The sequence below is a fragment of the Dermacentor silvarum genome, chromosome 5 (assembly GCF_013339745.2).
Source record: "Dermacentor silvarum isolate Dsil-2018 chromosome 5, BIME_Dsil_1.4, whole genome shotgun sequence".
Lineage (NCBI taxonomy): Eukaryota > Metazoa > Arthropoda > Arachnida > Ixodida > Ixodidae > Dermacentor > Dermacentor silvarum.
Genome location: NC_051158.1, coordinates 176,470,397 through 176,495,031, shown reverse-complemented (window position 1 = coordinate 176,495,031; position 24,635 = coordinate 176,470,397). Strand labels below are relative to the sequence as shown.

Sequence of the window (24,635 nt, the reverse complement as noted above, 5' to 3'; positions counted from 1 at the left end):
TGTTAAACAATTTTTAACGCTGTTTCGCCAGGCGAATGTTGTTCTTCAATGTTTTTTTAACACGAAAGTGTTTTATGCCGGGGTCCACCAAGACTTCACTGACGTATTTCCGTCACGGAAATACGTCAGCTTACAATGTACACGAACATAATACAAAGAAAGAAACCAGAAGAAAAAGTTCCACAAACATGGAAAATTTGGAAATCGAACCCACGACCTCTCGGTCCGCGACGATAGATCGCCGAGCGTTTAACCCATTGCGCCACAAACGCATTTGCAGAGAGCTACACAGACGCGCCTTATATATCTAACACTCCTCCGTGTACCCGCGCTCTTGCTCGGGGCGGTGCCGCCGCCTACGAGCAGAAAAGAGAAGTACTGCATTATGACACTAACGCGCACCGACAGTGAACGCTTCGGTGGTCTCAGCACTACGACGCCTCGATGCCAGCATTCGAAGGGACGCTGGCATCAAGAAGCACTACCAACGCCACCTAGGTGGCGTTCACCGTACTCAGCACAGCGGAGCGTGGCCTCCGCAATTAGCTCTGAAAATGTTTCTGAAGTTGATCGCGGAGGCTGCAATTACGACGCGCTGTACGCGCTGATTTGACTCGGTGACGATTCAGTTACGTGCTTTGTCTTGCGCGTTGTATTAGTGTGTCAGTTACGTGCTTCGTCTTTCGCGTTGTGCTAGCGTGTGCAGCGTAGTGCAGCTTCCATATGCACGACGGTTGCTCATGGTCATCGACGTTGGTAGTCGTGATGGAGGAGACGTGCCACCAGGCGTCAGCGTGGGTGCATCAACGCCTAAGGGCGCTTTAGCCACAAAACACCAATAGACATTATATATCAATGTGCAATAAACATTACACTACTTCTGTGAAGACATGTTTCACTTTCGTGTTCTATACCGATTCCTATATAAGAGGGATCAACCACTTTTTTTGTATATAATTTTTACCATTCAACCCCTTGCTTGTATATCTAAATCATCCGTAACCAACTGCAAGCATGCATTTTATTTCATTCATTCATTTTATTTCGGTATTACGGCATGCACAAAATGCTCCTGGGTATTAAGCGCGTGCGGCTACCCATCTTGTGTTAAGTACTTCCGCAAAGCATTGTTTTCAATACTAAATAACTGTAAAGAACGTGTCATTATTCAGCGTACAAAGAGACGGCAAATTGCACTAAAGAAACTTCGGGGAGATCACAGCTGGAACCCCGGCTGCCGGGAGAATAGACACTCCTTATCTATCTCGCTCACAGCGCCGTCGGCCTATTTTTCCTTTGTTGTGCCTCATCCGCAGTCTATGTCGATCAGATGACGCTGACGCCATCCCATGTCGCCACCAGAGCACGTTTACGTGAAACATCAAATGCGGGACCTTGAGCTGTATTAGCAGAAAAATAAATAAGTAGCGTGGTATCTTACCGTGTCATTGATGCGTGATCCCACCTTGCTCCACGGAGCCTTACTCTGACGTAGGGAAGCGGGCGGCTGGAGCGCGTTTTTAACACAAAAGTTTTATGCCGGGGTCCACGATGAACTACCTGTAACAGATGTGACGTTCGGCGCCAACGAGACAAGCATTTCTGGATGGATGGATGGATGGATGAGGCTGAACCCTTTAAATCGGGCGGTGGCATACGCCACCTAGCCATGACCATTAACATAATTTGTACTTTGTGGTGGGTGAAATTTCACCCCTGCCTTAATTTTATCCACCAATCAGATAACCTCTGCTTGGTTATTTCTACCCGCTTAAAGTCTATTTTGCCTTCACTGTCCCTAAACCCCAATGCTTTGAAAAAATCAGCCCCGTTGCCTTGCACTGTAGGGTTAAGCCCCTTACAGAAAAGTATGAGGTGTTCAGCCGTTTCCTCTTCTTCTCCACACGCACAGCACAACGTGTCTATACCTTGGTACTTGACTCGGTACATCTTAGTCCGCAATACTCCCGTCCTGGCTTCAAACAACAAAGAGCTTCCCCTAGAATTATCGTAGATATTTTCTTTGGCAATTTCTTGCTTGAAAGTTCGGTATGTGCCCAGTGCTGATTTCGTCTGCATCCCTGCTTTCCACAGACCCCTCTCTGTTTCCTTAACCTTTTTCTTAACCGCTGTTTCCTGGTCTGCACCCCTCCTGCAGTCCAAATATTTGATTGACAGTTTTCTGGTCAGCTTCCTCCATTTTGTATCAACATTCCTCATGTACAAATAACTGAAAACTCTCCTTGCCCACCGCTTTTCTGCCATCTCTCTCAATCGCTCCTCAAATTCTATCTTGCTGCTGGCTTCCCTGCCCTCGAATGACGTCCATCCCATGTCACCCTGTACCCCCTGATTTGGTGTATTTCCGTGTGCTCCCAGAACCAGTCTACCTACCCCTCGCTGCTTAACTTCCAACCTTGCTCGAACCTCTGATCTCATGCACAGGACCGCATTGCCGAAAGTCAAACTAGGGACCATCACCCCTTTCCAAATCCCTCTCACCACTTTGTACCTATTGTAATTCCACAGTGCCCTATTTTTCATCACAGCTGCATTTCTGCTACCTTTAGCCGTCACATATTTTTCATGTTCCGTTAGGTACTCAGCCCCATTGTTTATCCACACTCCAAGATATTTGTACTTATCCACCACCTCCAGCGTAACCTCCTGTATTCTATGCTCGCTGCCCTGATTATCATTAAAAGTCATGACTGCCGATTTTTCTTTACTAAACTTCAAACCTAAGCTATCTCCCTCTTTACCACAGATGTCCATTAATCTCTGCAAGTCTTCCTTGCTGTCAGCCATAAGTACAATGTCATCCGCATACATCAGTCCTGGTAATTATGACTGTTTAATTCATTCTCCTTGCTTGAAAAAGGAAAGGTTGAAGCCAAGTCCGCTCCTCTCTAATTTTTTCTCTAATCCTTGTAAATACAGCATGAACAACAGAGGTGACAGAGGGCACCCCTGCCTAAGCCCCTGCTGTATCTCTATAGGCCCAGATACCTTGTTTTCCCATTTTATAAGCACCCTGTTACTTTTATAGATATCTTTTAAAAGATTTCTTACTCCATCTTCCACCTCTAGAGTGCCCAGTATGTCCCACAAATCCTTTTGGATTACACTGTCATAGGCTCCCTTGATATCCAGAAAGGCAAGCCATAGGGGCCTGTGTTCCTTTTCTGCTATTTCAATACACTGTGTCAATGAGAACAGATTATCTTCTAACCTTCTTTGTTCTCGGAACCCATTTTGTAGTTCCCCCAGCACCTCCTCGCTCTCCACCCATGCCTGCAGTCTGTCCTTTATAATATGCATCACCACACCACCCTGTAAACCACTGACGTCACTGTATGTTCTTGACAAGCATGGCACCGCCATCTAGTGCATCGGGACACTAACGAGCGCCGACAGGGAGCGCTTCGGTAGTCACAGCGCAGCGGAGGCTCCAACGGGGTATAGTCTGCTGTTGGCACTTACCGCACATGGTTTATCTTTCGCGTGGGATTAGCCTGTGGCGCCTCCTCGCCTATGGAGTACAGCTTCAACATGCAACAGCCTCACGGGTGGTAGGAAGGCAGAACAGGGGAGTGAGGGGGGCATGCCTCCCCCCCCCCCCCTGGTTTAGAACCTCTGGCGGCGACTGCCCCCTGCCCCCCCCCCCCCCGGCTCCGGAGCCCCTGGTGCTATGGCACAACTGGCGGGAAACCGCCACGCACATGGAACCAAAGCAATGCGGATGATGATGGTTCTTTTCTACACGCGGACACGTTCCTGGGGAACCTAGACTTTAGGAGCCTCGCTGTAAAAGTGAATCTTTTTTCACTTGATGGGGCACACAGAGTGACATGTTATTTCTGAGATAAAGAAACACACTCAATATGCGTAATAACAATGCACGGAAAAAGCTCTATCAAAGCCGATAAAAATAAAATGAAGAGAAATACAATTGTTCACAGATATACACTACTGAAGAGAGCAAAAACTTTCTTAATGCTTTCTTACAGGCAGATACAAGTTCTATTTCATGTTCTAGCAGGCAGTTTAAAAGTCTCAGAAGCCTGTGGCATAGCATCAGCTCACTCATAATTAACGTGTGTTTGGTATACTCCAGTTTTCGGTATTTCGGGACGAGTACGGGTGTGCTTTTATTTTAACCTCAGTTAATGAACGTAGTGCTCCCTCAGAAAATTTAAGGCTTTGTTTATATATGAGGGCTAAATTCTATGCCTACAAGCTGTGAAGCGAAGGTATGCAAAAACATGTAAAAAGTGTTGTCGTGTGCGCTTTCTCCATCGCCAGCCAATTTTTCTGCCATGTGTCGTCTGCTTAACCAGACAGCGCGCACATTTCTCGTGTGAACGCTTCTTCTTCTTCAGTCCTACTGAAAAACTATTTTGTGACATGGCGTGAGTGAGTGAAATAACTTTATTGAGGTCCAGAGAAGACGCAGGGGACACCCCGCGCCACCCGGCTACTACCACGTAGGGACCGGCAAGCCGAGCTTGACGGCCCGATCGCGGGCACTCTGGACGGCCAGGGTTTGGTCGTTGAGTTCGGAGCTGCCCAAAAGCGCAGCCCACCTATGCTCGCTGAAGGCGGAGCCGATGGCTTCACACTCCCACAACACATGGTTAAATGTTGCCGTTAGTCCACAGGCAGGGCAGTCCGCACTGGGATACCTTTCAGGGTATATAGCGTGAAGAACCGCAAGGTTAGGATACGCACGAGCTTGTAAAAGTCGAAGGGTCACCGCCCGCGCCCTGCATAAGGCAGGGTGCGGGAGGGGGAATACCCGTCTTGACAGATAATAATGCTTAGTGATTTCATTATACGTCATCAATGGTTCCCCGCGGGGTAGGGGGACTGCGGAGGCGGCGCGGTCAGTGAGTCCTCGCGCGGCCTCGTGCGCGCTCTCGTTAGGGTTAGAGGGAGAGCCCTCAATCGACCCCAAGTGAGCGCGAAACCAAATGAGAGAATGCGGAGAGATACTTTTCAAGCTTTGGAGAATGCGAAGGGCCTGAGGGGAGACCATCCCGGTTTGGTAGGCCTTAATGGCCGCCTTAGAATCGCTATATATTACCTCTCTGCGACCATCGAGCACAGCCAGCGCGATTGCAACCTGTTCGGCTCCAAATGGCTTCGAAGTGCGTACTGTAGCGCAGAAAGTGATCTTGGAATTAGAGTCGACGATGGAGACGGCGAACGCCTCTTGTTGGACATAGGCCGCGGCATCCACGAAGCTTGCCTCAATGTGGTTGTTACGTACATGTTCGAGTAGAGTTCTACCCCTGGCCCGACGTCTGCCGACGTTGTGTGCGGGGTGCATATTGCGGGGAATGGGCGCGATGTGTAGTTGAGATCTGATGTCGCTGGGAATGCGCACGGCGTCGGGGCAATGGTCGACAGGGTAGAGGTCCATCTCATCGAGTATCTTGCGGCCCGCCGGGGTGCCGGATAGCCTGAGCAGCTGTGAACGCTCTTGCGCCTCTATTATTTCTTCGAGCGTGTTGTGCACTCCGAGCTTTAACAGGTATTCGGTGTGAGTGCTCACAGGTAAGCCGAGGGCAAGCTTGAAGACCTTTCTGATGAGGGAATTTAACTTGTTCCTCTCTGCAACATGCCAATTATGCATGGCTGCCGAGTATGAAAGGTGGCAGAGCACAAAAGCATGTATAATGCGGATGAGATTGTCCTCCTTGATTCCCCGGTGCCTGTTGGCGATCCTCCGGATGAGGCCGAGAGCACTCTCCGTTTTGGCGATGATCCTTCTGAGTGCGGCACCATTGGCACCGTTAGACTCGATATACATCCCCAATATTCGGAGCGAATCCACTCTGGGCACCGGGGACCCGTCACCAGTGAAAAGCCGTATTTCGCTTTCGGACCCTGGTTTCCAATCACGATGGCCACCACCTCTGGGTCTTTTCTTGTAGAGAAGTAGCTCAGACTTGGATGGAGAACATCTGAGCCCAGTGGGGCGTAGGAAGCGCTCGGTTGCATCGGTGGCGCTCTGCATGGCGTCCTCAACTTGGCCGTCACTCCCGCCAGCGCACCAGATGGTGATGTCATCTGCGTAGATGGTATGGTTGATTCCTTGAATCTTGGCGAGCTCCTTAGAAAGCCCGATCATTGCGATGTTGAATAATGTTGGCGAGATGACTGAGCCCTGAGGCGTGCCGCGTGAACCGAGGGTGATTTCTTGCGAGAGGTATCTTTCGATCTTGAGCTTGGCAGTTCTCTGGCTAAGGAATGATCGGACGAAATCGTAGACCCTCTTTCCAAGCCTGAGGCCGGTAATAGTCTGGAGAATGAATTCGTGTGAGATATTGTCGAAAGCCTTCTCCAGGTCTATTCCAAGGATTGCTCTGGTATCTCTCGTGCTCCGGTCGATGATCTGATGCTTTATCAGCTTCATGGCGTCCTGTGTCGAGAGGCCGGCTCTGAAACCAATCATATTGTGGGTGCATATGTCATTAGTCTCGAGGTGCACCGTGAGCCGGCTGAGCAGCGCATGCTCTGCGACTTTACCTACACAGGACGTCAAGGAAATTGGTCTCAGATTGTCGATTCCTGTGACATGGCGTGCACTCCAGGAATTGATTATTTATGCTCTTCAAGGTTGCCTGGTATGTGATGTATAAATTTTGATCGAAATTGTGATGTTTCATTTTCTTGCTACTCTCCTTGCTTATCTGCGCTAGTTTCAACGAACATGATAGGCTGCGTTCTTCGTGTTTGAGTTCTGTGCGAGTAATTTGTTGGTTTTCGCTCATTCAGAAAGTGGCAAGAACGACGGAGCGGCAACTTCGAACGCCCGTAAAAACATCTTATATCTGCGACGACTATCCACCAATACGGGAAATGAGGGATTCGTGCCACAGCGCAACACCAGCTACGCTTCCTGCGAAATAAGTGTAAACATTCTGTGCCCTGAAAAAAAAAGTATTGCGATTGTGTAAAGAAGTCTTAAATGAGCCAACGGACTGTCTACGAAAAGGACTTCCTACTTCAATTTGTTACCGAGAGGTGTACTACTGAGCAAGGTAGCGAACGTTGTGCTAGTAAAAGAGGCGTAGTTGCGACGATTTTTATTAGCTGCTCAAGTTGCCCTTAAAAATAGCCTAACTCAAGTGAGCCCTTCACCATCGTCTTATCCTCCAATTAGATGTGTTACACACGACAGCAAACAACGTGCTTGCATGTTCTCAATGCAGCATCGAAGGTGCCGGTGGTCTTTCTGGTGTATGTAGTAATAAACAAGTCGCAATTAACTTTTTACAAGTCTGTCCCTTGTGGCTTTGCCGTCATTCACCAATAAATCACACGCTCGCTGACATGCAAAAGAAGTCCCGACAACATAAAGGAGCTTCGAAAGCATACTTGATCACGTAAAAGTCTCGTTTTCGCGAAACGCCAGCTCTAAACGTCAAGACAAATACAAAGTGCCGTCTGCAGCAGCACGACGACGACGAAACAACTTTGCGAAGCGCAACCCGTAACTTCCGGCTTCTGGGCCAATTTCCCGTAGTGGGTGTGTGCCATGGTATAGGAAGCAAGCAAGCAAGCAAGCAAGCAATCCGTATCGGCACTCATTAAATAGCAAAACTACGCGTGGAAGATGCTTCTATTGCTTCTGAAGACGATTTTCCGCATTAAACTTTTTTGCGCTGCTGAGCACGAGGTTGCCGGATCGAATCCCGGCCGCAGCGACAACATTTCGATGGAGGCGAAATGCAAAAACGCACGTGTGCTTGCGTTGTAGTGCACGTTAAAGAACACCAGGTGGTCAAAATTAATCCGGAGCTCTCCACTACAGCGTGCCTCCTAAGCAGGACTGGTTTTGGAAAGTAAAACCCCAGAAAGAAAGAAAGAAAGAACATCATGAAACTTTTGAATGAAAGCAAAAACGACACCATCGAAGACGACGATTCCACTAAATGTCCAGCGAAAACGGCGCCGTTACCGTTCCCAAGACATGTGCTGCCCGTTGCGGCGGTGCTTGGCGTAACCAACATTTGTCAGACGCGCCGCCGACGCTCGTCGGAGCGTATGTCCTTAGGTAGTGGTCCGAGATTTGGAGAGGGTAACCGCAAAGCCCCAGCTGGCCATTGTCAGAAGATAGAGGGTTTTCCAATTGACGTTTTACGGAATTTTTAGAAATCGCCTGTGGCAGGTAGCGATTTCTTATCATTGAGCTGGGTTATTCGATGAGGCGGATATTAGTAGCACGCGAAGTCGCGCGAGATATCGAAACAGATATTCAACTAATTAACAAAAATTCACCAATTAACTTCTTAGTTACTTTACAACACATAAGCCGGGGAGCTTGTCAGGCGTATCCACTTGGAATGAGTTTGGAGATATGCGCCATCAAACTCGCCGTATAATATGCACTGTTGTTCCACTGACTTTTTTAGCAAAATGCTGTTTTATACATTCACGCACATAAGTAACTGGAACGCCCATGCATCTCGTCTCACACTTTGGGAAATAATATCTATAAATATATAATAAATATAGGCTGATGATGATGATGATGATGATGATCTCCAAACTGATGTCATCCTGGAAATTCATTTCAAGTGGATGCATCGTGCAAACTCACCGGTTACAATTCGTAAATTGCGATATGTGACGTCAAGTAATTAACTAAGAAGTTCATTAGTCAATTTCTCGTAATTAGTTGAATGTGTGTTTTCTCGTGCTACTTATGTCCGGCTGTTCGAATAACCCAGCTCAACGATAAGAATTATGCTACCTGCCACAGGCAATTTTTAAAAATTGCGTAAAACTTAAAAAAAGAACACCCTGTATATCGCGGCAATAGGTTTATGTTTGGCTTTCCTTGATTAACTCTGTGTAATCCTTGGAGGACAGAGCTAAGTCTAGAAATTCGCGTATTGACAGATTATGCGCACAAAGCACTCATGCAAGTGGGGCAAATCCATTCATATCTATAATATGGGAGCAATTATTTATTCTGAGGTAATCATTGCCGATTGGTTGCTTAATAAATAATGTTCTGGCACAATTCCTCATTTGAGCACAAATATTATAGCAGACTCAACCTACAGAGTACTGGTGATGGAAGTCATCATCATCAGCAGCAGTAGCAAATATTTATGTCCATTGCAGGACGAAGGTCGGTCCCTGCGATCTCTAATTACCTCTGTCTTGCTGATTCCAACTTGCGCCTGCAAATTTCCTAACATCAGCACCCCACCTGGTTTTCTGCCGTCCTCGACTGCGCTTCCCTTTTCCTGGTATCCATTCTGGAACTCCAATGGTCCACCGGTTATCCATCCTACGCATTGCATGGCCTGCCCAGCTCCATTTTCCCCTCTTAATGCCAACTAAAATATCGGCTATGCCCATTTGCTTTCTGGTCTACATTACTCTCTTCCTGCCTCTTAACGTTAGGCCATAGCCTCCTATATTTTTATTGCGATAGCAATTATATGGCCACTCCAAAGCAGACTTCTGCCGTCGGCGTCGCCGTCGCCGTGAGGTTCCGTATGATGTCAATGGAGATGAAATCGTCGCCGCGCGCCGAACGCTGTATGTGCGAGTGAAAGGGCGCGAGGGACACGCGCTTTCACGGGGAGTGAACGCACGGCGGAGAACAAACGCGCGTTTTGGGCCGTGCTCCCTTAAGGGCTGCAGAAGTTGGCGTCTCTTTCCTCCTTTACAATCACCATATATTGTAGGTAGTGGGTCGAGGGCAAGAGTGGGTCGAGCCCAAGAGAAGAAAGAAGACCGCGCGCCCCCTTCTCTGCTCGAGCCAGCCCCGACGGTCGCGTCTTCCGAGAGCCAGCTGCTCTACGGGTTATTAAACCTTCAAGTCCACTTCTAGAGGCTCGTGACAAACTGGTGGAGGTGCTGGGTAAGCGTCCTCACGGATGTTGCAGACCCCTCCAAGGATCCGCGCTACGAATCCAGTGCCTGTCGACACTCCCGTGCATCGGGCCAGCCGCAGGATCAGGGGACTGTCCCCAGAAGTCGTCGACGCTACGGTTCCCACCACATCGACCGGTATGACCAGCGCCACCCTTCAAACCGCCCCAACCGGTACGGGAAGTACGATGTCGAACCGTTACACACTTGAGAGCCCACGTATCCCAAAGACGTTTCATGGCACAGTGTTCGAAGACGTCGAAGACTGGATGGTCGAATACGAGCGCGTGGCCTCCGTGAACGAATGGAACGACACGGAAAAACTCAGACACGTCTACTTCTACCTGGAGGATGGCGCGCGTACGTCGTTTCAGAACCGCGACGGGCAACTGCCGTCGTGGCGCGAGTTTTGTCGTCAGCTCCTGGAGACCTACACCAGTTCTGATCGCCACGAACGATTGGAACGAGCGATTCAGGCCCGTGTCCAGTTGCCAAACGAAACTGTGACCACGTACGTCGAAGACATGACGCGCCTCTTCCGACGAGCGGATCCAAGAATGACGGAGGAGAAGAAGTTACGTCATCTGATGCGCGGGGTCAAGGAGCAACTCTTCGCTGGCCTCATACGGAGCCCTCCGAAGACGGTCGCGGAGTTCTTGTACGAGGCCGTAACCATGGAAAAGATGCTTCTGCATCGCTCGAACTTGTATGAGCGGCAAGCGAACAGCATGTCTGCTGCTGACGATTTCACGGCCATAGGAAGCAACGGCGACTCACTGCGAGAACTCATCCGCTCTGTAGTGCGTGAAGAGTTGCAAAAGGCCGCTGTAACACCGCAACCTACGGTAAGCTCCATAGCGAGCATTATCAAGGACGAACTGCACCAGGCGCTTCGTGATACCTTGCCTCCTGCTAACGCTGCGGCAGTACCTCCTGAATACCCTCGTGCGACCTACGCGGAAGCCCTGAAGCGCCCTGCTTCCTCTCCGCCGCTATTCGTTCGTGCTCCTCCTACGGTGTCAGTTCAGTCGGTACAGCCGATACCGTACTACGACGCTGGGTACACGCAGCCGCCCGTTGTTCATGCCGCTCCATTTGCCCATCGTACGGAGCAAGCGGTTCACTACGTCGACGATAGACGCCCGCCCCCTCGGAAGTCGGATGTTTGGCGCACACCCGATTCGCGGCCTCTGTGCTTCCACTGCGGTGAAGCTGACCACTTGTACCGCCAGTTCCCATACCGGCGCCTTGGGATTCGCGGCTTTTCCGCATACTCGCCGCCGCCCCGATACGGCCAACGACCCCGGGACATTCAGGAATACCTGTCCCAGCAGCGCTTGCCACCGCCTGCCCGGCGGCAGTCGCGTTCGCCGTCTCCGAGACGATTTTCACCTCCGCCCCAGCGGTATTCTCCCGAGCGGTCGACCAGTCCCCGCCGGGAAAACTAACTGAAGCGATCTTTGGGGGCGAGGTCGCTGACGGTCGAAGCGCTGAAGACCTCCGACGGACGCAGTTACGGAAAGATACCGACCCGACACCACCTGCAACTGAACGAGACGACCGGCTTTCGCTCGATATACCAGTTACTGTTGACGGTTATGCCGTTAGTGCTTTAGTGGACACCGGCGCAGCCTACACGATACTAAGCGGCAAAATAGCAACGCAGCTGAAGAAAGTGATCACGCCCTGGCATAACTCGCAGATTCGGACGGCTGGCGGCCACATCGTTACTCCGCTGGGCGCCTGCACGACTAGAGTTGAGATTCAAGGATCTACATTCGTAGCGAGCTGCCTTGTCTTACGCGAATGCTCCCGCGACGTTATCCTTGGGGTTGACTTCCTGCAGGAGTACGGCGCGATTATCAATCTGCAAGAGCGTCGTATCACTTTCTCTGCTGAACGAGCAATCGACGTGCAAGACGGCCGACGGCGCGACGACGTACTTCGTGTGTCTGCTGACAGTGTAACGCTTCCTCCACGTGCCAGTGTCCTCGTCGACGTCACATGCTGTGGCTTACGCGATGGCGAAGCGGTGGCCGAAGGTAACTTGGAACACCTACTGAAACAAGGTGTTTGTGTGGCTCGCAGTGTTATACAGATTCGTGCTGGTCATTCGCAATTGCTTGTTACCAACTTTAGCTACGAGCACCGACACCTGTTCCGCGGCACTTCGTTAGCGTTTGCAGACGCAATAGCAGACGTTAACAACTGTTTCACGTCAGAAGTAGTGGCGACAGCAGACACATCTCTGGGCCATCTTGACATCAATTCTGAACTGTCCACCGATAGCCAGACAGCACTGCGCAAGCTCTTGCTTGAATTCAGGACCTGCTTCGCACATTCTTCCAAGGTACGCCAGACTTCCATCACTAAACACAGGATCATCACGTACGACGACGCACGCCCGATACACCAGCATCCTTACCGCGTGTCGGCAAGAGAACGCCAAGCCATACGTACGCAAGTCCAAGAGATGCTTGACGATGGCGTCATCGAACCTTCCAACAGCCCGTGGTCATCTCCGGTCGTTCTTGTCAAAAAGAAAGACGGAACGCTACGCTTCTGTGTCGACTACCGCAAGCTCAACAACGTGACTAAAAAGGACGTGTACCCGCTGCCGCGTATCGACGACTCGTTAGATCGACTACGGCGCGCCCAGTACTTTTCTTCTCTCGATTTAAAAAGCGGGTACTGGCAAATCGAGGTAGACGAACGCGACCGCGAGAAAACAGCCTTTGTGACTCCAGATGGACTCTATGAATTTCGAGTGCTTCCTTTTGGCTTGTGTTCAGCCCCGGCTACTTTCCAGCGAATGATGGACACTGTCCTTACTAGACTGAAGTGGCAGGCCTGTCTTGTGTACCTGGATGATGTGGTCATCTTCTCTGAAACGTTCGAGCAGCATCTTCACCGCCTACGGAGTGTGCTAGAAGCCATCCGATCGGCAGACCTCACACTTAAGCCCGAAAAGTGCCACTTTGGTTACGAAGAGCTCAAGTTCCTCGGTCATGTAGTAAGCGCCAAAGGGGTCCGACCCGATCCAGACAAGCTTGCCGCTGTGACCGCGTTTCCAGCTCCTGCCGATAAGAAGGCCATCCGGCGCTTCCTGGGTTTGTGCGCCTACTATCGCCGGTTTATTAAAGGCTTTTCGAAGATAGCGGAACCCCTGACACGCCTTACAAGAGACGATACGCCATTTGTGTGGCATAATGAGCAACAGGGGGCTTTTGCTGAATTACGACAGCGCCTTCAGTCAGCACCCGTTCTTGCACATTTTGACGATGATGCTGACACTGAGGTGCATACCGACGCCAGTAGCATTGACCTTGGCGCAGTGCTCGTCCAGCTTCAAGATGGAGTGGAAAGAGTTATAGCGTATGCCAGCCGCTCCCTGTCCCGTGCCGAGGCGAATTATTCGACTACGGAGAAGGAGTGCCTCGCGGTCGTGTGGGCGATCATCAAGTTTCGCCCCTATCTCTATGGTCGTCCCTTCAAAGTAGTGACGGACCACCATGCCCTCTGTTGGTTGGCAAGCATGCGCGACCCTTCAGGACGACTGGCACAGTGGAGCTTGCGGCTACAGGAATTTGACATCACCATCGTTTATAAGTCTGGCCGTAAGCATGAAGACGCTGACACGCTGTCCCGCGCACCCATTGATCCTGCCAGTCAGGAAACAGAGGATGATGACGGCTTCCTGGGCGCCATTAGTTCGTCGGACTTGAGCAGACGGCAGCGTGACGACGGTGAGATTCGACCGATCATCGATCATTTAGAGGGTCGCGACACAACCATACCACGCCATCTGTCCCGCTCGCTGACGTCCTTCTGTCTGCGAGATAACGTGCTGTATAAGAAGAATGCTCGTTCGACCAGCCGTGCTTACCTCCTGGTGGTTCCAAGGGACATGCGCGACGACGTCCTCTTCGCTTGCCATGACGAACCGACATCTGGTCATTTAGGCTTTTCACGAACACTCGCTAGAGTAAGCGAAATGTACTATTGGCCCGGGCTTTCGGCAAGCGTCAAACAGTACGTTAAAGGCTGTCGTGAATGCCAGCGCCGCAAGACACCATCCGTTAAACCAGCTGGCTTACTTCAGCCAATTGAAGCACCTCACACGCCTTTCGACCAAGTCGGCATGGACATTCTCGGACCGTTTCCCCTTTCTGCCGACGGCAACAAATGGGTGATCGTCGCGACTGATTATTTAACACGCTATGCTGAGACGCAGGCGATCCCACGAGCCACGGCCTCAGAGGTAGCGCACTTCTTCATGCGCCACATCGTCTTGCGTCACGGTGCTCCCTCCACTGTAATAACTGACAGAGGGACAGCATTCACAGCGCAGCTTATGGACGAGGTTTTTGAATTGAGCAAGACCAGGCATCGCAAGACGACCGCGTACCATCCGCAGACCAACGGACTTACCGAGCGACTGAATAAGACGGTCACAGATATGCTCGCAATGTACATAGACGTTCAACACAAAACATGGGATCGGATCTTGCCTTACGTGACCTTCGCGTATAACACCACCGTGCAAGAGACGACGCGCTTCATGCCCTTTCGCCTTCTCTACGGTCGCGAAGTCCAGACGATGCTGGACGCTATGCTGCCGTGTCAAGACGCTGACCTATTGACAACTGACGCCGAGGAATTTGCAGAGCATGCTGAGGAAGCCCGGCAGCTCGCGCGGCTGCATATCGGCCAGCAGCAGCAGGCAGACGCACGACGCTACAACATCCGACACAGGGACGTGTCCTACAACCCCGGGGACCAAGTTTGGGTGTGGACCCCCGTTCGCCGTCGTGGTCTCTGTGAAAAACTGCTAAGCCGGAATTTCGGTCCGTATAAAGTGCTCCGCCGCGTCAGTGACGTAAACTACGAAGTTGTTCCGGACACATCATCGCAGACACGGAGTAGGACACAAAGACAACCGAGCTCAGACATAGTTCATGTTGTGCGCATGAAGCCGTACATTGCGCGTCCGTAACTTTTTTTTGTTTTCGTTTTTTTTTGTTCTCTCATTCCCTTCTTTGTTTCTACTTTTCATTTATCTTTAGGAGATTGCTTCTTCGTTCATTGACTGTGCCGGCGTGACGGCTACTTTTTTTGTGTACTTTCGCTTTGCCTGCCTTCTTCGTCGTTGTCTTCTACGCCTATTTTTTTTAGCATCGAGGCGATGCTTTTGTTCGGAAGGGGGGAATATTGCCACCTGTAGGTAGTGGGTCGAGGGCAAGAGTGGGTCGAGCCCAAGAGAAGAAAGAAGACCGCGCGCCCCCTTCTCTGCTCGAGCCAGCCCCGACGGTCGCGTCTTCCGAGAGCCAGCTGCTCTACGGGTTATTAAACCTTCAAGTCCACTTCTAGAGGCTCGTGACAATATGTAGAGCAAACGCGCCTTCTTCCGACGTGCGAAAGGCTGTGGGGGGGGGGGGGGAGGAGGCGACGTTTAGCTGCGGCACGAAGTGCCTATTTATATCAGAGGCTCCGCCAACTGTCACCAACGCCACACGCATTTTGTGCGAACGCGGGCAAAACGCCGACGGCGTCGACAACAGTTCGGCGTGTTGCCATTGCTGCTGCATGTCCAAGTTTATACAGCTGATCAAGCTACTATCATTACTCTGTATAGCTCTCTACAAATTTGCTATCGCAATTGATGCTTCGCCTTCCAGGTGAAACTGCGACTTTTATTATTTCATGCCCGCCGAGTGGCGAGCGGAGCAAGGCGCTCCGCCCGTACCTTCTAGTTCATGCGCTCGCTACCACGCCGCTCTGCCACCCCATATACAGTCCCAGAGCAGACGACGCGACTACGCTGTTGCGCGCGTGCTTGTGGAGAGAAACTTGCGCTCGTATTAGAGGTGGAGCTGTGAAATAAATGCGCAGTTTGCACTGGTGTTCATGATGGACAGGGGTGATGGGAAGAAACGCAGTGCACCGCAATGTTTTCATCTTGCTGTGACCCTGGTGGGAATAAAAAAATGCTAGAATAGTTTTATTCTAGTGGCTTATAGTTATCATGCAGGCTACAACCACTCGAAAAGAAATGCGAAATATCAGAGAATGTAGGTGCCGCACTGTTCGCGTTTGTTCGCATCCCCACAGTACATTGAAAGCAAGCAACACGAGACATATTGTGAAAACTGGTCCTTTCACTTAGGCCCCCAGCTGTGAGATCAAGCTCACAGTTTCAGGGTCTTTCGTGACAGTGGCTTTATTGCGAACACCTTGGCGACGTCTTGTTTGTCCGTCGCTTTCGGAGCGAAATTGGTGAATATTGGGCGAAATAACTTCGCAAGCAACAATTTGAGCAAATTTTCTTTGTTTTTTTTTCAATTTTCAATTCAATTTATTTTGCGAGATATGCATACAAAAACGGGTGACAAAAGCATCTGGGCCCTTAGCAATTTTCTAGTTCGGGCCCATGCAATAAGTACACAAAATCAAAGCACCCAGGCGCCAGTAATAAAACATGGATATAATGTTTGAACTTTTACATGCATAAAAGATGGGTTACATGAAAATAATAAAATAAAATGAAAGATAGATTACATGAAAATAACAGTCAACAGAAATAATCATAATCATATAAGTGACCAATAAATAAAAAATCAAACCGAATCGGTGTTTTCCCTTTTTTTTCAACATCCGCAAAAGTACATACAATAGCAGGAGTAGAAAAATGCTAGTACACTGTATTTCAAGAACAAGATAGCACACTATTTTCATAGCACTAGAATTCGGCAAGAAATTGAAAATTTTTTAGCAATAATGTTCTTCAGTGAGCGAGAAAAATTCGGGCTTCTTTTTATCTCTACTGGGAGAGCATTCCATATCTTTGTGCCTGTATAAGCTAACAGTCGCTTACTGTATAAGTTGTTAACAGCTGGTATGTTGAAATTATGGTTATCTTGACTTCTTGTGTGTCTCTTGGGGGGGATAAAGATGGTGGAGGGAAGTGGGTTATTACTCGACAAAATTGTATGCATAGCACGTGCTGTTTGATAGTCACGTGCAACGATAAAGGGCATAACCTGTAGTTCGTGAAACAGTGGTGCAGTATGGTCTCTGCAGCTTGAAAAGGTTAAAATGCGCAGGGCACGTTTTTGCAAAGCGACGAGTGGTGCTAGATACGAAGAATACGTATATCCCCATGATTCTACACAGTATGTAAGATGACAATGAAAAATTGCAAAGTATAACATTCTCAGTGTACTTAGAGGAAAGTGCTGACGTGCCTGATTGAGCACAAAGCATGCATGTGTTAGTTTCTTGCAGACGTTACTGATATGCTCCTTAAAGTGCAATGAGGAATCTAGCGTGATGCCAAGGTATCAGCATGCGTCGACCTGGACGATTTCATTGTTATCGATTTTCAAAGTTACTGAACGTTTATTTTTGTTGCCCGAGGATGCAAATACTACGTAATAAGTTTTAGTGCAGTTTAATGTCAGTTTATTTGCAGTGAACCATTTAGATATATTATTTAGTTCTTCATTAGCGGCTTCTTCTATTTCATCATTATCTTTACCGGAAATTAGTACAGCTGTGTCATCAGCGTATATAACGGCATCACCATCATGCAGGCAGTTGGGAGGTCATTTATGTATAAGGAAAATAATAGGGGGCCTAATACCGATCCGTGTGGTACCCCATGCGAGATTTGCAAGAAATCGGAAGTGTCTGCTTCTATATGCACTCTCTGCTGTCGGTTTGTAAGATAGCTTCGGAAAAAGTTTAACGCTATGTCACGAAAACCATAGCAAGCTAGTTTCATTAGTAAAAGTTCATGGTCAACCGTATCAAATGCTTTTTTTAAGTCTAAAAATATGCCAATAACTGTTTCTTTGTTATGCAAAGCGTTATATATCGTATTTACAACAGACGTAACAGCTCTGCTTGTTGATCTGCTCGGCCGGAATCCGTGCTGGTTAGGTACTAAGATGTTGTATTTTAATAAAAAGCTGAGCATTCGTTTTGCTATGAGCTTCTCAAATAGTGTATTGATTGTAGATAGAACCGATATAGGCCGGTAATTTTCTAGGAGATCAGGATTTCCGCCTTTGAACACGGGAGACACCCTTGCCTTTTTAAGAATATCAGGGTACGTGCCAGAGTGATAAGCGGCGTTGAATATGTTCTCTAAAAATGGACAAAGTATGTCTATATTTGATTTTAGAAACTTTACCGTAACAGCATCACAACCGGCTGCTTTACCAGTGGGCAATGAGAGCATAAAGACCTAATTTCGGTAGCTGTTATGTCAAAGAATACAAATGAATGCACAATACTAGGAGGCAATCTAAAATGATTAACCTGGGGAATTTGTTGGGCAAGGTTATGGCCAATATGAACAAAATATTCATTAAAATCATTTGCCAGCTTTCGTTTTGAATATTCATACAGGGAATAATCTGGGAGCTTCAGTGGGCGCATTTTCCCCTTGATGACTGAGTTAATTGTCTGCCATAGCTTTCTCGAGTTTCGTTGGTTATCCAAAATAAGTTGATTGTAGTATGCTTTTTTTTGCTGCGGCGTAACACTGCTACTAGCTTGTTTCTGAAAAACTTGTATTGGTTTCTATAAAAGCAGTTTGCTTTGTTTTGCTTTTGCTTTTTGTACCAGTAATATTTTTTACTAGAAAGTTCTAAAATGTTTCGTGTTACCCGGGGCTGAACCGGATGCTCAAAATGTTTTGTACAGGAGGGCGTGGTTATTATAGAATGCGAAAGCGCACTGTCAAAGCAAACATACTTATTGTTGACGTCACTGTCACGTATAATCATATCTCCAACAGCAGTGAGGTTGTCGCGTAGCAAGTTGCTGTCAAAACGGATGATCGAGCGACATGCAGGTTTCGGTACACTAGATAAGAAGGAGGCCAACAGAAAAATAGGAAAATGATCGGTTATATCGGTATCTATTACTCCCGAAATTGTATCGTCTGAGTTAAAATTGCACAAGATATGGTCAATAAGCGTGGAAGAATTGCTGTTAACGCGAGTAGGGTGTGTGATGACATTAGAAAAGCCATAAGAACCAATCAGTGTTTTATAAGCGTCATTAGTGCTTCCAAGCAAATCTAAGTTAATGTCACCGCATACAATAGAATTCTTATTCTTTAGCGATAAGTGTTCAAGAACGGTTTCCAAGCAATCAAGAAATGAGTTTATGTTAGAGCCGGGAGGCCGATATATTACTCCTATATTTATTCCATTGGCTAGTTCAATAAATAACATGTCATGTTCCTGCCGCATCTGATCGATCGCTGGGGGAAAAATTTTATATTGAAGTTCTTTTTTTATGTATAACAACACGCCCCCTCCTCTATGTTTGCCAGGGTGAGGAACCGAGACTACGTTATATCCAGTTATGTTGATAAGTTCATTTGGTTTTAGCCACGTTTCTGTTAAAGCGATTACATCAAAATGAAATTTATGTTGAGTCAATAATAAACACAGGCTATTTATATTTATATTAATGCTACGAATGTTGCAATGTAGCAGCTTAAAGTTATGCGTCGGTGTGTGAAAGTTATTTATTTCTTCTATTGAGAACATCTGAAGGTTTATTTTCTAGTTAAAGTTTATACAATTTTGGCAAGATCACTCTCTCGTGAAATATGAATCACAGACGAAGTTTCTGTTTTCCGAACAAGAATCTTGCCCTGCGAAACCCACGAAAATTTCCACTGTTTTTCTTTGCGAAGTTGAGTGGCCTTCCCAAGCAGTATCTTGTTTTCCAGACAAAGGTGTTCATTTGTGTAGACGGCATTCGTGCCCTCGAAGCCAAAATCAGCAGTAGTTAGCCTTTTCTTCTTTGCTGCCTGAAGCACCTTGTTGCGAGAAGAACGACTGACAAACCTGACGATAACATTTGTATTTCCTTTTTCTTTTGTAGGCACCCTATGTACGACATCAATTTAAGCGGTTTCAATCTTGGTCCCCAGTTTCTCGCCAAGAACTTGTATAATGGCCTCGAGACGTTCTGAGGGATCATGTGGCAACCCTTTAATTTCTATGTTGTTCTGTCTGCTGTACTGTTTGAGCTCAATCAAGTCCGCTTGAGTATCAGCCAGTTCCTTCTTTAGCTCTGCATTTTCTTTTTTAAGGGTAGTATGCTCCCTCTGCAGATTCCTGAGTTCTGCGCAGACTTCACTAAGTGTAAGAGGCAGTGCCCTGGCTTCGAACACATCAAAGCTTTGTGCTCGCGGAGGATTGCGGTAGCATTGTTCACAGCCTCCTTTAGAGGGTGATGCATACGCCTTCTTCTTGCTAGAAGAACTTCGACGAACTTCTGTAGTGCGTAGAGAACATCTAGAAGTTGTGCGGACGGGTAAAGAAGTCCCCGCGGTCTTGGTGCTTAATGAGCGAGTCCGATGGTGTCGAGGTGTTTGGCTTTGTTAAGAGCGAGAAGCACTCCTCACATTCGAAGTTTTCTCGTACGGCTCTTGCGAGGTAGCCACCAACCATAGCCAATGCGGCCACATCTGGAGTGGGAAGTAGAGGCTTGTATCGGTTTAGTCGCTCTATGAGCTCTCTACGTGCACCTGCAGGGAATTCCTCGCTGGTTTGCTCCCTTGTGTTTTTCTGTTGCGGCAGCGTTGGCAAGCAATCACTCTCTTCTGCTGCCATTATGTTGCTTGTACTCGACGCCGATGCGATACCGGTCTTGAGGGTTTTCTCAATGCCTGTGAGCACGGCGCGGACGTCCGTTTGGTCATTTGATCCTTATAATTTCCTCAGCCAGCCAAAGAACTACACGATTGGGTCAGATGACATTTTCCTCGTCAAAACGAAGTGAAAAGACATCGCTTCAAGAAGATATCTAATGCATTCAACGTTCGAACGAGTTGTGATCACAAGACCCTCATTAGTCTCTTTCATAAGTCTCTTTGGTTAGGAAGTTCTTTGCCAGGCACTCACTATTGAGATCGGCCAGGTAGTCGAGGAAGCCTGTCTCCAGCCAGATTAGCCGTTCATCGCCTGCAGATTCAAACTGCTTGCAGTCTGCATTCTTCTGATGTATGTGCTGGGTACAATTACTCACGTGCATGAGCACGAACCAGCGGTGCACGGTGTCCGTAATTTGCACCGTCGGTCCGACACCCGCGAAGCTTGCGTCGCACGTGTGGCCCGCCTGCTCCTGCAAGAGCTTCATTGCAGCTGTCACGGGAGGAGAAAAAACTTGCACTGCTCTCTGCACGTTCATTTTTTCCATATTCGTAGGGAATACGTGTTTTCTCGTCAAAAATCGTACTGGCTTTACAAGGCTGCCTTGCTGCATCCTGTAGAGGCACTTCAAGTGCTCCGCTGATATTTGGCCGCCTTTCCCGATGTCACGGGACAAAAACTGTGATCGCTTGTTTTTGATGAGGTGGCACTGATCGAATGCAAGAAAGAGCGCTGCCTCTTACACTTACATGAGAGCCCACGTTAACATTAGCGGTCAGATTTGGAGCGATATGACGTTCTTATCACATGGAATTGCACACACCATTTGTTGTTTTTGAATGTTTACAAGCCGCGTTTTATTCCGCGAGCACTGCACACACTGATTGCGAGTTATCTCATGCTTCCCTGATAGTTCAAACAAAAAAGAACATAATTAAAACCATTGCTTCCGCAAGACACAAAAGCTTACCTGTGGCCAACACGACGGACACGGGACAACTTTTGCTTGTAGAGCCACTTTGGTAGGTACTTCGAGGTGCCTCAACACCTTGCAGCGTAGCGAACTATGCTTGGTATGCTCCGAAGCATGTACAGACAAGTATTAAAGCCCCTTGATGTTAGAAAGTAGCGACACGCTTTGATCTACGCCGCAACACCCTCGCCGGCGCGGTCAACCTCCTCTTTTTCTCCCTCTCTTTCGCGGAGGCGGCGCATCCGCCACGCTGAATGGCTGCGGCGCTCGAGACTACCCCGTCAGGTGACCCTGACGTCACGAAAACGGCGCGAAACTTGCTTTCGCGCGCCTTTAGTTTCTCCCGCTCGCCATGAGCAGTCCAAGTGGTGGTCGCCCTGCCGCTCCGAACGTGTGTTTCCCAAGTTTTTCCATCCTTTCGTAGGAATCTGAGATTCGTTCTCCGTGAAAATGCCTTGCTGCTGCGCGTTTCAATGCAGCAGCAGGCCAGAGAAAGGGCAAGCCTTATTTTATATCCTCCGAGGTGAACGGAATGTCGTGCGTCGGAAGCAGTGGCTCCATAACATCGGGAGAAGGGATTTCACCCCTTCTAAGCACGCCGTTCTTTGCGAGGTGAATGTTGCAGCTTTCCTCATATTTGTGGATGAAGTTGCAAGGAGATTTTAATGCTCTTCGCATAGCCGGACTCTTCGTTCAGTTTAATACAGCTGAGCACCGATAACTGTGCACATAGTTTTTTTTAAAGTGAGTCGGCTGAAATTTTTGTTGACTCTTCGAGCCGTGACAAAGCTTTTTGTGTTTTCGCGCGTGCGTTAGTTTTCAAATGTATGTAATTTGTGAGTTAATGCCTGTAACTCGTATTTTGTAGTTGTGTGCGTGTGTGTGTGCGTGTTTGTGTATGTGCGTGCTTGTGTGCGGGAATGTGTGTGCATGTATGTATGTGCGCGCGTGTGTGTGTGTGTGTGCGTGTGATCCTTGCGCCTGATACTTGTGAAGCCAAGGAACTATTTTACTCTTATTGCGTGCTTATTGTATCTTTGCAAAGTTTCAATACTGCGAGCATTTTTTTCTTTATGTACTTTATGTTGCGAAGGCATTAACCGCAATATATAGGTAGATAAGTGGTATTATGTATTATTCGCGCATGCTCATTAAGTACAAGCCACGCGCTTCTGATAATCTCCCTCAATTATGATAGACTTGACATCTTGAAGTCTGTAAGTTAATTATCAAGTGCCAGTCTTAGCAGTTTCCGTGTAAGCAATCAGCCTTTTTTTATTTCAGAGAGAGACTTAGGTAACGCCCAGAGGTGATGGAATGTAATTTCTCGTCGTTTCATAGTGACGGAATACAGGCGCGTGTGTAAAGTTCTATGTTGGCTGTTTCGCAAACACAGCACGTATTTCGCACAGTGGCATTGGTACAAAGGCTTTTGGCCCACTCACTTTGGCGAATTCACTTTAAGTAAACTATCACATTTCTTCTTGGTTACCTTCTCTGAGCCTTTTAAGAGCGAAGATAGTGAACCAAATTCTCGTTTATACTCTACGCTGCTTATATTGTATGCACCCAATACACCTCCGCGTTACGGACAACCCAAGTGGCGACGTAGAGGTAAACAGCTCAGCCACTGCTTGGTACTCAATTTTTCGGAGCGCTTCCGCTTGTATTTATCGAAGCGTCCTAAAAAATGGCACGACGTTCTATCGGAAACGTACTTTCGTCAGGACAGTTTCACAAGGGATAAATTCCCATACAACGCTTCAAAGGGCCGAAAAAACAAGCCCGCGCATTGATTCTAATGCGGCTGCAGCGAGCCACTGGAGGGTTCAGCGCCGCGCCGGCCCGGTGAGAGGGAGAAATCCGAGGAGAATTGAGGAGGAAAGCGCGCGCGTGGGGGAGAGTGTCGCTACTTTCTAACATCAAGGGGCTTTAGCAAGTATGGGGTACGAGCGCCTCTTGCGGAGAAGGCAGGCGTAAATCGAGGAGGAAGGGGGAGGGCAGCGGACGGCCTCCGCCGCTCCACTGCGCGGGCATGAAAAAGTATAGGAGGCTATGGTTAGGCTTAACATTTTTTCTTGCATCGCTTTTTGTGCGGTGCATAAATTGTTCTCGAGATTCCTTGTTGTCCTCCAAGTTTCAGGCCCATATGTTAGCACCAGTAGAATGCAATGATTGTACACTTTTCTTTTCAACGACAGTGGTAAGCTCCCAGTCAGGATTTTGTAATGCCTGCCGTGTGCACTCGAACCCAATTTTATTCTTCTGTAAGTTTCCTTCTCATGACCAGGGACCCCCGTGAGTAGTTGACCTATATAAACGTACTCCTTTAGAGACTGGAAGTATTATTACCGAAATTCTTTCAGTTAGTACAATAGTACGCTGATTTTATGTCGGCGATGAAGTTCTTGCACGATTACGGTAACAAATGAGAGCAACTGCTGTTACAGGAAATCCAATCCTAACATCAAGCGCTTCATGCGCCAGAACGGCATTGCTGGCAAGTACAAGAAGCTAGAAGACTTCTACGTCCAAAGGTGAGCAAAGATAAGAAAAGCCTCTCACATTCTGATATCTTGGTCGCTTGCTGCCAGTGTGTCGGAACGGAACGAAAACGAAAAACGAAACAAAACGATATTCTTGACCGGAACGAAACGTAACTGTAACGTTACTTATTATTTTGTTTCCGAGTTACGCCAAAATATTTTTATAGGTTTTCAGTTCAAGGGGAAAGTTAGCAATCCGAAACAACCGACATCAGGCAACGTCAGCATTAGGACACATCTCAAGTAGGCATAGTGCGAACGATAGCCGGTCGAGCACTCTACTAACCTAAGCCTGCCGCTCGGTGCAATAGCAGATCGCTATTGTAGCAAAACCCAGGGCTTGCGCGCTGAAGAGAGATCAACACGGGTCCAAAAATTCACATTTTAGATTTCATTCAATATTTTATATTTTGTGGGCATATCACTCGGTAGTACGAAAGTGAACTTGCATTCTTTGAGAAATGGATACTTTAGAAGAAAAAAAATATCGAAATTCTTCAAGTTGCAGTGCTCCATTCACATGCACCGGGCATTCTC

General features: G+C 48.1%; 1 protein-coding gene across 1 annotated transcript in view; it reads left to right on the top strand.

Moving 5' to 3' along the window:
- Positions 1 to 24,635, top strand: part of LOC119454603 (beta-hexosaminidase subunit alpha) — a 158,953-nt gene that overhangs the window by 67,790 nt on the left and 66,528 nt on the right. The window contains exon 7 of the mRNA XM_037716493.2: positions 24,003 to 24,089. Within this exon, the coding sequence (XP_037572421.2) occupies positions 24,003 to 24,089 (87 nt within the window). The remainder of the gene's footprint in view (positions 1 to 24,002; positions 24,090 to 24,635) is intronic.